At 33.4% G+C, this 13,472-nt stretch overlaps 1 protein-coding gene across 2 annotated transcripts in view; it reads right to left on the bottom strand.

Annotated features, from left to right (window-relative positions):
• Window positions 1–1,771, bottom strand: part of Mthl1 (methuselah-like 1) — a 133,158-nt gene extending 131,387 nt beyond the window's left edge. For both annotated transcript variants that reach the window (XM_070297745.1, XM_070297755.1), the window contains exon 1: window positions 937–1,771. In XM_070297745.1, coding sequence (XP_070153846.1) covers window positions 937–1,502 — 566 coding nt within the window. In that variant the 5' untranslated portion in view covers window positions 1,503–1,771. The remainder of the gene's footprint in view (window positions 1–936) is intronic.
• Window positions 1,772–13,472: the final 11,701 nt, after the last annotated feature.

The following is a 13,472-nucleotide window of genomic DNA, read 5'->3' as shown; positions in this document are numbered from 1 at the left end:
TATATATATATATTATATTCTTCGCAGTTTTATATATATATATATATATATATATATATATATATATATATATATATATATATATATATGTAGATCAAAATGTGGCATTCGATAATTAATGATGATAATTAAAAAATGCTACAGAAAAGTTATTCCTTAGATTATTTAAATATAATCTCAAAAAATCAAATAAAGATCTTTCTATAAATTTTTTTCTATTTTGATATCATCAGTCGAATATTGTTAATATTCTAATATTGTTAATATTCGAGATATGTATATTATTATATAAAAATGACGCGATTATTAAATGATTAATATGTAATGTGTCACATATAATATTTAATGATGAATTTATATAATATATTAATGATTCACATGTGTGTTAAGTTACATTTGAATTTATTAGAGAGACGGTTTGCGCACACATCAACAATCTCGAGTGAAATCAGAAACTTTTGCGTGTTTCATAAACGTCAAGGTCACGCTGCGTGTATCCAACGCATTTAAGAGAGGTATCCGAGAGGTAAATAAACATGTTACTACGAAACGGTTAAGAATCCAAGACTTACTAACATTTTACCAAAGAAATGAACGAAAAATGAGATAAAATCTTGTGCCCATTTGTTCCATAATATTCGAAGATAATAATTATTTTATATTAAAAGCTACTAGCAATAAATTATTTTCGATTATAAATAAGCATGATCGCAATATTATATATTTGTTCCAAGAAACTTGTTTGTGTTAAAAAAAAAAAAGAAAAAAAGAAAAAGAAACATCCCGCTTAACTAAAGGCAATTTCAAACGATCTTGTTCACTGACACGAATCTCAGATTTGTATCTCAGTCCAACCTAACCTAACTTAATCTAAGATATTCGTTTCGTTTGACATCGTCGACTGTGAGGAAAATGACAAAACTATGCGAGACTCACTTGTGTTCGTGAAATGTGGCGTTCTCGCCGCAGCATCGTCGTACCCGTGGCCTCATCGTCGCGGCGGCATGATTGCCCGTTGTTTTTCTTTGCATGCACACAAGCAACGCGTTCGAATCGGCGCAATAGTGGCTGGCGGGGAAGCTGTTGCTGTTGCCTGTCTCGAGTATCACATTGCCGTCGTCGAGCAGGATGAACGGGTTGGTTTTCCGGTAGGGCACGTGGATCAACTCCGAGCTATCGTCGCATTCCGGTTTTCGGCCGTCGAGGACGTGCCACTCAGAGGGCACTTTCGAGACGAAAGTTTGCCGCATCGGCGAGTAAATCAACGGCCTCCACTCGTTCAATGTAGGCTCGCAGCGTGGCAATTCGTCGTCGTTCAAATCGCCGCTCGATTGTCGCAATTCCTCGCCGTATCGACAGCATTTGAGGATCGTCACCTGCGATTTTGTCAGGTCGTTGGGCTCTGACACGACGGCCGCCGCGATCGTCACGACGAATGCGACGCAACGAAGAAACGCTCTCATGATTTCGGCAATTTGCGAGCCTCGCGATTTTACTCTCATGCGTTGCCCCTTCTTCGAGAGACACTTCACACCGGTCAGTCACTCGGTCCACTTTAGTGTCCAACAAAAATTCAAAGTTCACCGCGTGAGTCACGCTGGCTTTTTGCAAACGATCTCGGACTCGATATACTATATATAGTATCTTCTAGTCGACTATCATATTACCTCGCGAACGCGAATATAAGTATCGAGGCAGTCGAAATCTGGAGAATATTTAATCGTACAACAAAGAAAAGTATTGTGTCCATTGGACGCTCGTCGAACGTAACCTCCCCGCTTGGAGGATTCGGCGTTACTGAATTGTCCGACCACGGGACCACGCGGCGCGCCGGTGGCAGCGTGACTCGGATGCGCGCGCAGCTGCGCGCCACTCTCTGACTCTCCCCACCCTCGGTCACTCTCGTACGACCTTATTCAACCACCGCGCGCATTTCTTTCTTTATTCCGCGGCGAACTTCGGTGGTGGGCGCGTTGTACCAACGAGAGGGTGAATTCGCGACCACGTGCCTTCGTCCCAATACTACGCTATAGCCGGAAATGCAACGGCACCGTGCGTAATGTTATCCTATTTATAACGATTAATTGTACTACTGACTTATAATCAAATACTATACGAATCGGAGATTCGATGCAACATTGATCTCTCCATTAATTTTGTCAAAATTTCTTTTAAATCTTGGGAAAAAAATATATTCTGTTTATGTATCTATTTGATATCTTTGTCGATTTTGATAAAAGAAACTAGGCTTTTTCATTGGTAGAGATATTTCTTCCGTTGTAAAGAACACTTTTAATTTACCAAATATTTTGAGTATATACGCGTACATGAATGTTTTTACTGTTCCAAAAGTTTAATAACATACTAGCAATAATAAATTCAATGGTAAATACAAATGCAAAAAATTTAAATATTTTTAAATTATAGAAATAGAAAGTAAAATAAAAAAATACAAACAATAACAATATATGTGTTTAAAGCAAATCATGTAAATAAATGGAAAATTAAAATATGAAGGCACTATTTATAGACTTGAATATTTCTACATATTTCATCTAAGGTTTTACAACAAATAATTCGTAATTTGCAAGTTGTTTATTTTTCCTAATGCTCGTTTTTGCGTACCAACAATTTTATCGAATGTAATGTCACGAATAAACGCGCAAATATTGTTTTTCATATATCCAGAAAATCAAAAGAAATCTTTACAATCTATATGGAAGTTTCTCGCGACAAATATCGAAAAAATATCGACGGTAAATATATAAAGACAGTGAGAAAGAAAGGGAGAGAGAACGAATTGATGCGATCTGAAATATGCACTATGCTGCATGACTAAGCGCAAATCCTGCAAGATATTTTTAAGAAGCGTCTCTCTGGGTGGGAAATCTTTGGGAAAATATACAGCCATATTCTCGCTTGTATGCGCCGGTATCTTGGTAGGGTAAACATCATTCCGTATAACGGACGATTCAATATCGGGACGTTCTCTCGCCCGATAGACTGGGTATTCGCGATGAAGCTTCCTGAATTGGTTCATCTGACACACGACTTGTTTCTTCGGTAAAACGAAAAGGCAAAGCGAGCAAAAAAACTTCTCAGTCACGTCAAGATCCAGTGATGATAATCAACTCTATAAAACGCGCGAGATACGAGAGAATGAGCTTGATGTAGCATCTTCTTGTGTGTGGAAAGTCCATCGTTTATCTACCGTTCGTTGAGTGTAATTTATAATCGTGTTAGATGAGGAAAAAATATAAATGTAGACGAAATATAAATGTACGATATATATATATATATATATATATATATATATATATATATATATATATATATATACATAATAGAAATATGTAAAATTGTAGCATTGTAACAAAATTGTTACAAAATGTTTTTAAAACAATTCTCCTTTCGCTTCGTCAATATTTTCTCGCAAAGTCGCAGTTTTCCATTCAATTTTTCTCGCGAGAGCTGACAAAACGGTCGTCTAAGTCGACCGGAAATACTTTAAAAAGTTTCGCACGAATAACTTTGGCGAGACGCCGGCAATTAAACTTTTTCGCCATCTTGCGACAACGAGAATTGAAAATTTATGTTCTCTCGCTACGGCGATCTACCAGCGTTTGCAAAATTTTATCAATTAAAATATCGTTAACGTCCGTATATCGCTTAATTGAAACGCTCGTTAAAAAGCGTACTGCTCAGGTGAATTTTTTCTTGTTCTATATTAGTTCGATACTTTCATTGAAACTTGCGAGAATACAAGAACTCTATCGATTTTTACCACAATTAGAGTATATTTAAAATTGCAACGCTATTAAATGGCATACATTTTGATAATTTTTCATATTGTTATTAAACACGGAATATTTGATTTTGATAATAATAAGAATATAATAAAAAAGCAATGTAGTAAAAATATCTTATACAATTTTTAGGACTTAGATTTAAAATTTAATGACTAATTGTTTTAAATTTATTTTAGATTTACTTGATCCATAACAGCTATTTAAAAATATATTATTTATTGATTTTATACAATCAAAAAATGTATAAACTTTTTGTTGAAATTTGTTAAAAAAGAGACTTTGTAAAAATTGAATTAATACTGGATTTTATTTGATATTTGAGGCCATAGTAAAAAATCAATATACGTAAAAAACGATTTATTAATTAAAGTTTTTATAGGCGCAAATTTTATTGGCATATAATATGAGAAAGACTGAAAATATTTCTTGCCTCTCATGTTTTCATAAATATTGTATTAAAATGATTTTATCAAATAAAATGTAAAAAAATTGAGAGAGAGAGAGAGAGAGAGAGAGAGAGAGAGAGAGAGGATTTTTCGACATAAAATATTTTATAACTATCAAAACACAATGATAATATAAAATTCTATTAAACCAATGTTATATTATAAGCTACTGAATCAGAGATTACAGATCATCAAATGTGAATGTTTCCGTAACGGAAAATATGTATATCGAGTCATTTTCCAAAATTTCATAGCAACGTACAGGGATGTGCAGAGGTTAATAGAATGGCACGAAATTTAAGTGTCGGCAAAACGGAGGAAAGGGGGATGTAACAGCATGGCATCACGTAAATCATAGCGATTGTTGGTGTTCTGTATACGTGTTCTGTGTGTGAGTTATAGCAATGTTCGCGCGAGCGCTCGGATGCGTGAGCGTGCGTTCGTTAATAGGTTTGCACGTGCGTGTCCCTAAACGTAATACCGATTTTATCTATCCCCTTGTCTACGCAGACCGGTCGACCGCCCGGCGAACGAGGAGGGTAGAGGTGGCGGCGGCCAGACAGTTTGATACAGTTGCTCGGTTGCGATTCCGGCAGCCGAAACTGCGAAATCGTTCGGTCGATTGATCAACAATCGTTAAAAGCAATCGAGTAAAACATGGCGTGTATCTATAAAATAAAGAGTTATCGATGACGTTGTATCGCGCACTTCCGCCACCGCGTTGCAGAAGATAATCGAATCCGAGTAATTTCGCTTCGCTAATGAGAGACCGTTATGTAACAGCGACGCGATAAAATAATGCAAGGCGCGTGCTGTAAACAATGTGATACGATAATACCCTGCGGAGGATATTTTATCCTGTGGTTATCTTTTCGCGGAGTAATTGAATATTAACGTTATCGCGACATTACATTGCAATTACGATGGTTCGACGATATAATCCACGACGGTTCGGATTATAAAATATAATGAAACGCGATATATATTTCATATAGTCAGTTAGATGTGACATAAATGAGAGAATATCCATTATTTAATACTTATATACGATGTGCGATAAAATTCAATTTTCCTTGATATGTTTGTGTATTATTTTACACATTTTTATGTAGAACGTTTTATTGATGAACTATGCTTGTGGTACAAATCTATTTTCTAAATGTACAGCAAGTCCCACGCAATTGAGCTATAACTTTGAAATTAAGAAACAAAATGTAAGATAAATACAGATTGACTAAAGAAATATATATAAGAAATCATAAAGTTCTAGTAAACAAAATTTACTGTATATTGCAACTGCACATATAAAAATACATAATTGTTTGTATTGAAATATGATATGAAATTTACCAATATTCTATTTTACGTATAATTTTCTTATTCCAAATCGCTTTAAGACTGCAGTCAAATTTGCTTCGGCTTAGTTATACAACATTATATAAAACATTAAATTTTTCACTTCTAATAAAAAATATTTTAGTCTAATTATAAAATTTAGTACATATGCATCACATTTTTTATTAAAAAGTTTTTATTAAAATATTAAATTATCGTATAATTTAGTATCTTGGCTCATATATTCAAATCATGAAATTCGAACATGCTTATTTTATTATTTCGTATTTATATTTCCGACTATTTTTTTGCTACCACAGACCTTAATATGTTGTAATGCTCTGCTGACAGATTAATCAGAAATTGTATATTTTTACCAGAACAAATGAGAACGCGCCATATTATAAAGTAACTTGCGATTGATTCTTCCATTAGAAAAGCGCGGCAAACGCCAAAGAAATGTCACATGCTGAAGCTGATTGTTGGAACTCAAACTTTCTTTCACCAATTGTTGCAGTTCTGTTTCTGTCACCTACAAGATAATAACTTGAATTTTTTTTATACAAATAATTTTATTTAACTTTATAAGAAGCGAATTATTTAAACCTCTAATCCAGGCATCTTCGTAACAAACGCTATTGCGTATTTATCCTTATTAGGACTTGGTATAGAGGTTACAACTGCTTCAAACACCGCCCAATGCATTTGTAACACATTTTCAATTGCAGTTGGTGAAATTATATGATTGTTGACTTCAAAAAGTTGATTGATTCTATCGATGATAAATATATTGCCATCTTCATCGTAATAACCCAAATCTCCCGTTCCGAACCAGTCTGAAATGCATAGTTTCTCTGTATGTATCAATATAAACTTCATATACACAATGTATTTTTTTCATTAATAATCTAAAGCGTGTAGATTATATAAGAATGTAGATCATATATAGAATCATAATTATAGATTATTAATTAAAAGAAAATGTAACTAACTAAAACCGTGAATTTCTTGGGCCTCATATCCTATCATCATATAGGGAGAAAAGCAATAAATCTCACCAGACTTATTTGGACCTAATAACTTCCCTTGATCTACAGGATCTAAAGAAACTACCTTTAATTGAACATTCGCACTCACATAACCATTGGATCCGATTTTCCCTGAATGTCGCTGATAAGCGATGATGCCTGTTTCAGTCAGACCTGAAATAATATAAGATTTATTAATGTTAAATATTATATCGCTATTAAATATTATATATATCAACCTTTGATTATAATTGTAACAAGTGTATGCACATACCGTATGCTTGAAGGATAGAAACATTAGGTAGCAACTTTTCGAGAACAATATGAATTTTTAATGAACTGGTAGTTGAACCGCTGAATATAATTTTCTTTAAAGAGGAGATATCATATCTTTCAAGCTGGCAAGATTTAATTAATTGGCCGCACATACTAGTTTCAAGAAAAACCCACGTCACCTAAGATAAATAAATATTTCATATTTTATATTTTATGTAAATATTTCATATTCTCTACATATTTAAGGAAAAATTTAAATGTCTATACAATACCCTGTATTTCTCTATTATTTTACACGCTAATTCTGCATCGAAGTGCGATTTAACCCTGATTACTTTTACATGCAGAAGAATAGCTTGAATAGTTATGAATATGCCATTGATAAAACATAAGGATTCGAACAACAGAGCGATATCATTTTGAAACATATTGGGTGCGTGCTGATCCGATGGAGCTATAAAAGCTAAATGAGGAATTTGTACATGTACAGGAAAAGCGGTTGTGCCTGAAGTAAACAATCTCATCGCAATTGACTTCATATTTATTACTTTAGCACAGGAAAAAAGTTCAATGCTGATCAGATCATAGTTGTCATTGAGAATTGCTTCCAGAGTTAGTAAATTTTTATTTCTAGTTAATGAATCTTTATTTTTATTAGAAAAAACTATGATTTTTGGGATAGGTATGCCTTTGAGAATTTTTAATTGATTCATAGAGTAGAGAGCTGTCGTATAATATATTTCATCGATGAAAAGCATAGACGGCTTAACTTGTTCCGAAAAGTAATCTAAATTGTCTATGAATGAAAAATTAAATTAAATTATTAATAAATAATTGATTATAAAAATAAATAGTGTGAAAATTAAGTGGAGAAGAATAATATACCTTCGATGAAAAACTCATCCAATGGACTGACAACAGCACCGATGTATAAAGTCGCCAGAAACGGTATATAAGCATTTAATTGATTATTTGTGCATATCATTACTACATCATTGGGTTGAATACCCGACATTTGCATCCATAATGCACATTTGACACTCTTCTCTCTCATGTGTTGGAATGTATTTTCTTCTCCCGTTGCTGCATCCACCTGTGAGACAATATACTTTGTTACTTTGTTACTTAATAATATTACATCTTTTGTCTAATGAATTTACATAATTTTACATTGTTAATTAATTGATATTATTAAATATCTGTATTGTGTATACATTTATAAGAAGCGAACAAGTTTTGTTACTAAAACGTGTTACCTGGCCAATGAAATTCGGGTTAGACATAAAGGATTTTAAAATTAGATCTCCAATATTTATACAATTTTCTGTATGGTTCAGACCCAAAGTGTGTGTTCCTATTAAAATATTGTCTCTTATACAAAATGTATCATTTATGTTAAAAGTATCCTAAAATTATAGACGGTAGATGATTAATAATGCTCCCTTTTTCGTAAATTTTATAGAACAATTTTTATTGTATCGTTTATTATTTATATAACGTATACATAAAAATACGCACCATATTGCCAATGATATTAAACCTTTCTTCACCTTTTTACAGTATTTTATTGGATTAAAAATGTTGAAAGTTGAGATTTTTATTTTCACTCTACCTCTATCCAAGGTAATGGCACTATTTGTGTTACAATAAATACTGCGTGATCAACAATAAGCTTTAATGTTGATATAATATTTATTTATTTTTACGAAATAGCCTCAAGGTTACAAAAGAAAAATGATCGATATCTTATCCGGAGACGCGAGTCAAAATATTTACGACAAAATATTGAGAATCTATGTTATTATATTATATATATAATATATATTTCTATAATAATTATAGATATAAAGCCGTCAATTAATCGATTAAATTTTTAGTTGATTGAAAGTCGTATGCTCGTAAAACATCGATAAACTATAAAAAGAAAAAGATTCATGTGGTAGAATGAACGAGAAATTCCTATTTTCTCGTGAAAAATCATTATTTTTTTGTCAAGTGAAAGAAAAAAAGAAGGGATTGCGTGTCGGATTTTGGAATTAATTTGGAAGCTAAGTTTTCTCTATGCAAATACAATATATTTTCGCATAATACAAACTGATCTCCAAGGTTATTTCTCTTCAAACATAAAGGTTTTATAAAAGATTTTATTACAAAGTGCGTTTTTTATTTATTATTTTCTGATTACAAATTTTAAAAATGTGCGCGTTTTTAGAAAAAAAAAACCGTAAAAAAATCAGTGTTTAGCGCGATGCATATTTCCAAATATATTAAAAATTTTGCACAATGCTTGGTATAAATTAGTTTAAAAATTTTAAACTATAATTTCAAGGTTGCTATTCTTTTAAAATCGATGGTTTTGCATTTATTTGCGATGTATATTTATTTACATTGCTTTTAAATAATATTTTTCTATATACATATCCATGTGGATAAAAATATTATTTTTCTTTTTGAAATACCTTATATAATAATACATTTAAAAAATTTTAAAATGTGTTATTACATTTATATATACATTTTTTATTAAAAATATTAAAATATTGCATTGTCATATAATTTGATATGACATCCTGGCTCACACATTCAAATCATGAGATTCGAACATGTTTATTTCATAATTTTGTATCTGTATTTCCAATTTATTTTTTTGCTACCATAAATTTTAACGCGCAAATTATAATGCTCTGTTGACAAATTAATTAAAAATTATGTATTTTTACCAGAATATATTAGAACGCGCCATGTTATAAAGTAATTTGTGATTGATTTTTCCATTTGAAAAGCGCGGCAAAGGAATATCACATGCCGAAGCTCATTGTAGCAATCAAAATTTTTTATCACATGTTGTTTCAGTTCCATTTCTATCATTCTACGAGATAATAACATAAATCTTTTTGTATAAATAATGCTTGACTTTATGAGAATATTTGATTTCATAAGAAGCAGATTCGAACATCGCCCTATGATCGTGTAATACATTTTCGCTTAATGTTGGTGAAAATTGATGTTTTTTGATTCCAAAAAGTTGGTTTATTGTTCGATGACAAATATATCGCCATCTTCATCGTAAAAACCCATATCTCCGGTTCTGAACCAAATTGAACCTAATTCTTCTGTACTAATCAGTATAAACTATTTATACACAATATATTTTTTTCATTAATAATTTAAAACATGTATGTCATATAATATAGAATCATAATTAAAGAATATTAATTAAAAGAGAATGTAACTAACTAACCGTGAAGTTCTTGAGCCTCATGTGTTATCGTCATATGGGGAGAAGTGCAATAAATCTCACCATCCATGTTTGGACGTTCTTTTATTAACTTCTTTTGATCTTGATCTAAAGAGGCAAATTTTAATTGAACATTTGCACTCACATAACCACTGGATCCGATTTTCCCCGATTGTCGTTGATAAGCGATGATGCCTGTTTCAGTCAGACCTGAAATAACATAAGATTTATTGATGTTAAATATTATATCGCTATTAAATATTATATCAGTCTTTCATTATAATTGTAACAAGTGTATGTACATACTGTATGCTTGAAGGATAGAAGCATTAGGTAGCAATGCTTCGAGACTAACATAAACTTTGGATGAATCGACTGCTGAATACAACTTTCTTTAAAGAGGAGACAAGCTGATACACAATATAAATGAAGCTGTGTGTCGCGCGCACATATTTAAACATATAAAATATCGACAAATCATAACTAGGTTATTATAAAAATCATTTTCTTCTTGCTTGAGTTAATAAGAATTGAAGGGAAAAAATTGCGCTGGATCTTCTGAAACTAATCTCGTAAATACAGCATTATTGCAGGAGTTGCGCGGATCGAGAATTTCAAAATTCTTCCCGCTTCCCTCGACTCCCTAAGGTCTTCGTACGTGAACAAGAATTAACTTCCGTTCGATGAAAGAACAGCTCGTTGTCACCGCTTTAAGATAATCTCGTTGCGATCTCAAAAGTCCCCATGCGAGTCCGTCGTATCACCTCGTCGACTTATCGATCGGAGTTTATCCGCATTATGCATTCCGTCGCGTGCACCTAAACGCATAACGGGGGTGCTGTCCGGCCGTTACGACACGACAAGCGCGTTTTTTTAATCGCAATTTGTTCTATCGTATTAATCTAAAGATCACGGCGATAAAAGTGCGGTAACGTACCGCGCTGCCGCGCAATTAAAGATAATATCTCGTATCACCCTTTCTCGATTCAAATACTCGTGTAGATCGGGAAAAGAGGAGTGAGGACTGCGTGAAGAGAGATCGGAAAAGTCGATATTTTCCCTGATTTTCTTGATTTATAGGTACTAGGAAAATTTCGCAATTAATGCAATTAGCGATCCGGTCGACGCTTTCGGTTCTTTGTGGATGATTAAAATAAGCTTCGTTAAAGAGCTCCCAGGAATTGGTCTCACATTCAAATACAATGATTTCTCGGATTGTAATTGAACATTAACAACTGTAAAAAATTGTTTATTATTATGCGATATCTGGTTTTGTATCTTGATAAACGTAATAAGATGAACGAGTATGATGTATGATAGGTAAAAGATACGTGAAAAAAGCGTTTATAAATTATTTCAATTTTTCTTTCAATATGCTAACTTTCAATTACATGAAGGAAAATGAATTTTTCTTTCATAGAAAGAAAATTATTTCGGGGAATCTTAAACTGAATTGTCGTGAGCGGGGGCGAATATTTCGCTCAAACTTAAATAATAATTTCTGACGAAAAACGCGCTCTCTGATTTAGCCTCGCCGCAAGTATTCCGAAGACACGTTTACACCGAGGATGATATAGATTTCCCGTAGCGGCTGAGTCTGTTTTGGCGTGAAAACTCAATCGTAATGGCCTATAAACGGCAACCATAAAGATCATAACAGTACATTAAGCCCCGATATCGTTGGCACGTTAACACCACCGCTCTGAGATTCGGTCGAAACTTTTACGGCCTGATCCCTCGCCTACCTGCAGCTTCTCCCGCGTATCCTACGCGAGTTGCCCAAAATGCCTGAAGAAAATTTAAAGCCGCATTACCGAACTCTGTCGTGTACATATCGCAGGCATGCTCGGAGCATGCTATGCTAATAATTTATAGCGCTATCGATGTCATTGCAACCTAAGGCGCATATTTGAATTTACAAACCGTCTTCGAACCAAGATTCGGTATATAAACGCGTTTTATGTATTATCATTTTATCTATTTCTATCTATTTTTTTACGCCCCCGAGTATCGTGCATCATGGTGTAGGAAATAAATGTGTTTTAGAATTATGTTGCATTCTAAGAAAAATATTTTTAATCCGACAAATAATTGCGAATAATTATGAGTCGCGTATTTATGCGAGCGTCTTAAAAAAATTCTAAATAAAATATAAAATTTTTAAGCTTTTCAATCGGGTGATAAAACACGTTGGAATTATTTTCAGCGATATATCGTATACAGTAATGTCAGTATATCAAAATAGATTTATTATAACTTTTGTTTCTTCATTTATATTTCCTATTATTATCTGAAAGGATTCAACCCTTTTTCGTAACGCCCTAATATCCTCGGAACAGGTGACGAGATGTTCATCATGTGCAAGTGACAGCCGACGTGACGGGGAGAAGGAGAGTGCCTTCTTCTTTCGAGGACGGGTCCTCGCGAGAGGTCTCTATGTAAACTCAATTTTCCAACGCGTGCGAGATAAGGGTCGGCCTCTTCCGCAAGCTCCACCGCCGGCCGTCGCTGGCTGCCACCCTCGTCACTTTGATATCGATGAGGGTAATTTACGCGAACATTGTTGGCGAAGAAGATTGATGTGTCGAGTGCGTGCGAGGGCACCGAGAGACTCCCGGGGCCCAGTCGCACCCATCGTGCCACCGCCTCTCCCACTACTTCCTCTACCATTCTTTCTCTCTGTCTACAGCTCTGCCTGCAGCATGATGAATTACATTTCGACACCCTATACGGCCCTGCGAACGATTGTCCTGCGAGAATGCTCCGTCATTCGACGTATTATTGCCGCGCGTGAAACTGCCGACACTTCCGCGTTATCGCGATCAAATGACGCCGATGAGCAATACTTCTCTCTCCTTCTCTCTCTTTTTCCTCACAATAGGAAAATCGATGACGCTAACATCAGCATTTTTTAATGAAACGAATCGGTATATTATCGTGCAATCGTTATGAAGAATGAATCTCTTTGCGATAAATTTGATGTTAAAAATATTATTATTTACGTTTAATTATTGTTAGATGAAATAGTGCGACGTAAACTCATTTTTTTATTAAAAAAAAAAAAAAGATTTCATAAAAATATTTAGAAGGCAATTTAATTATATTGTAATATTTAATAATTTTATTTACGAGTAGTTTATGAGAATATTTAATGTAAAGTTCAATTGCTTTGTTATATAATATCTTTTCACGGTTCTTTATAAAAAGAGAAAATTAAGATTCTTTGTCAAGTTATCTATGAAAATTGATTCGTAGCAGCATTCTTTTATCGATTTATATTATTATTCTGCTCTCAACACACAATCATTCACACAATTTTATATAGATTTATTTAACTTGT

This window comes from Polyergus mexicanus, unplaced genomic scaffold, assembly GCF_030449975.1.
Source record: "Polyergus mexicanus isolate NDT 795.1 unplaced genomic scaffold, iyPolMexi1.0 SCAF_1, whole genome shotgun sequence".
Taxonomy (NCBI): Eukaryota; Metazoa; Arthropoda; class Insecta; order Hymenoptera; family Formicidae; genus Polyergus; species Polyergus mexicanus.
This window is presented reverse-complemented; position numbering and strand designations above follow the sequence as displayed.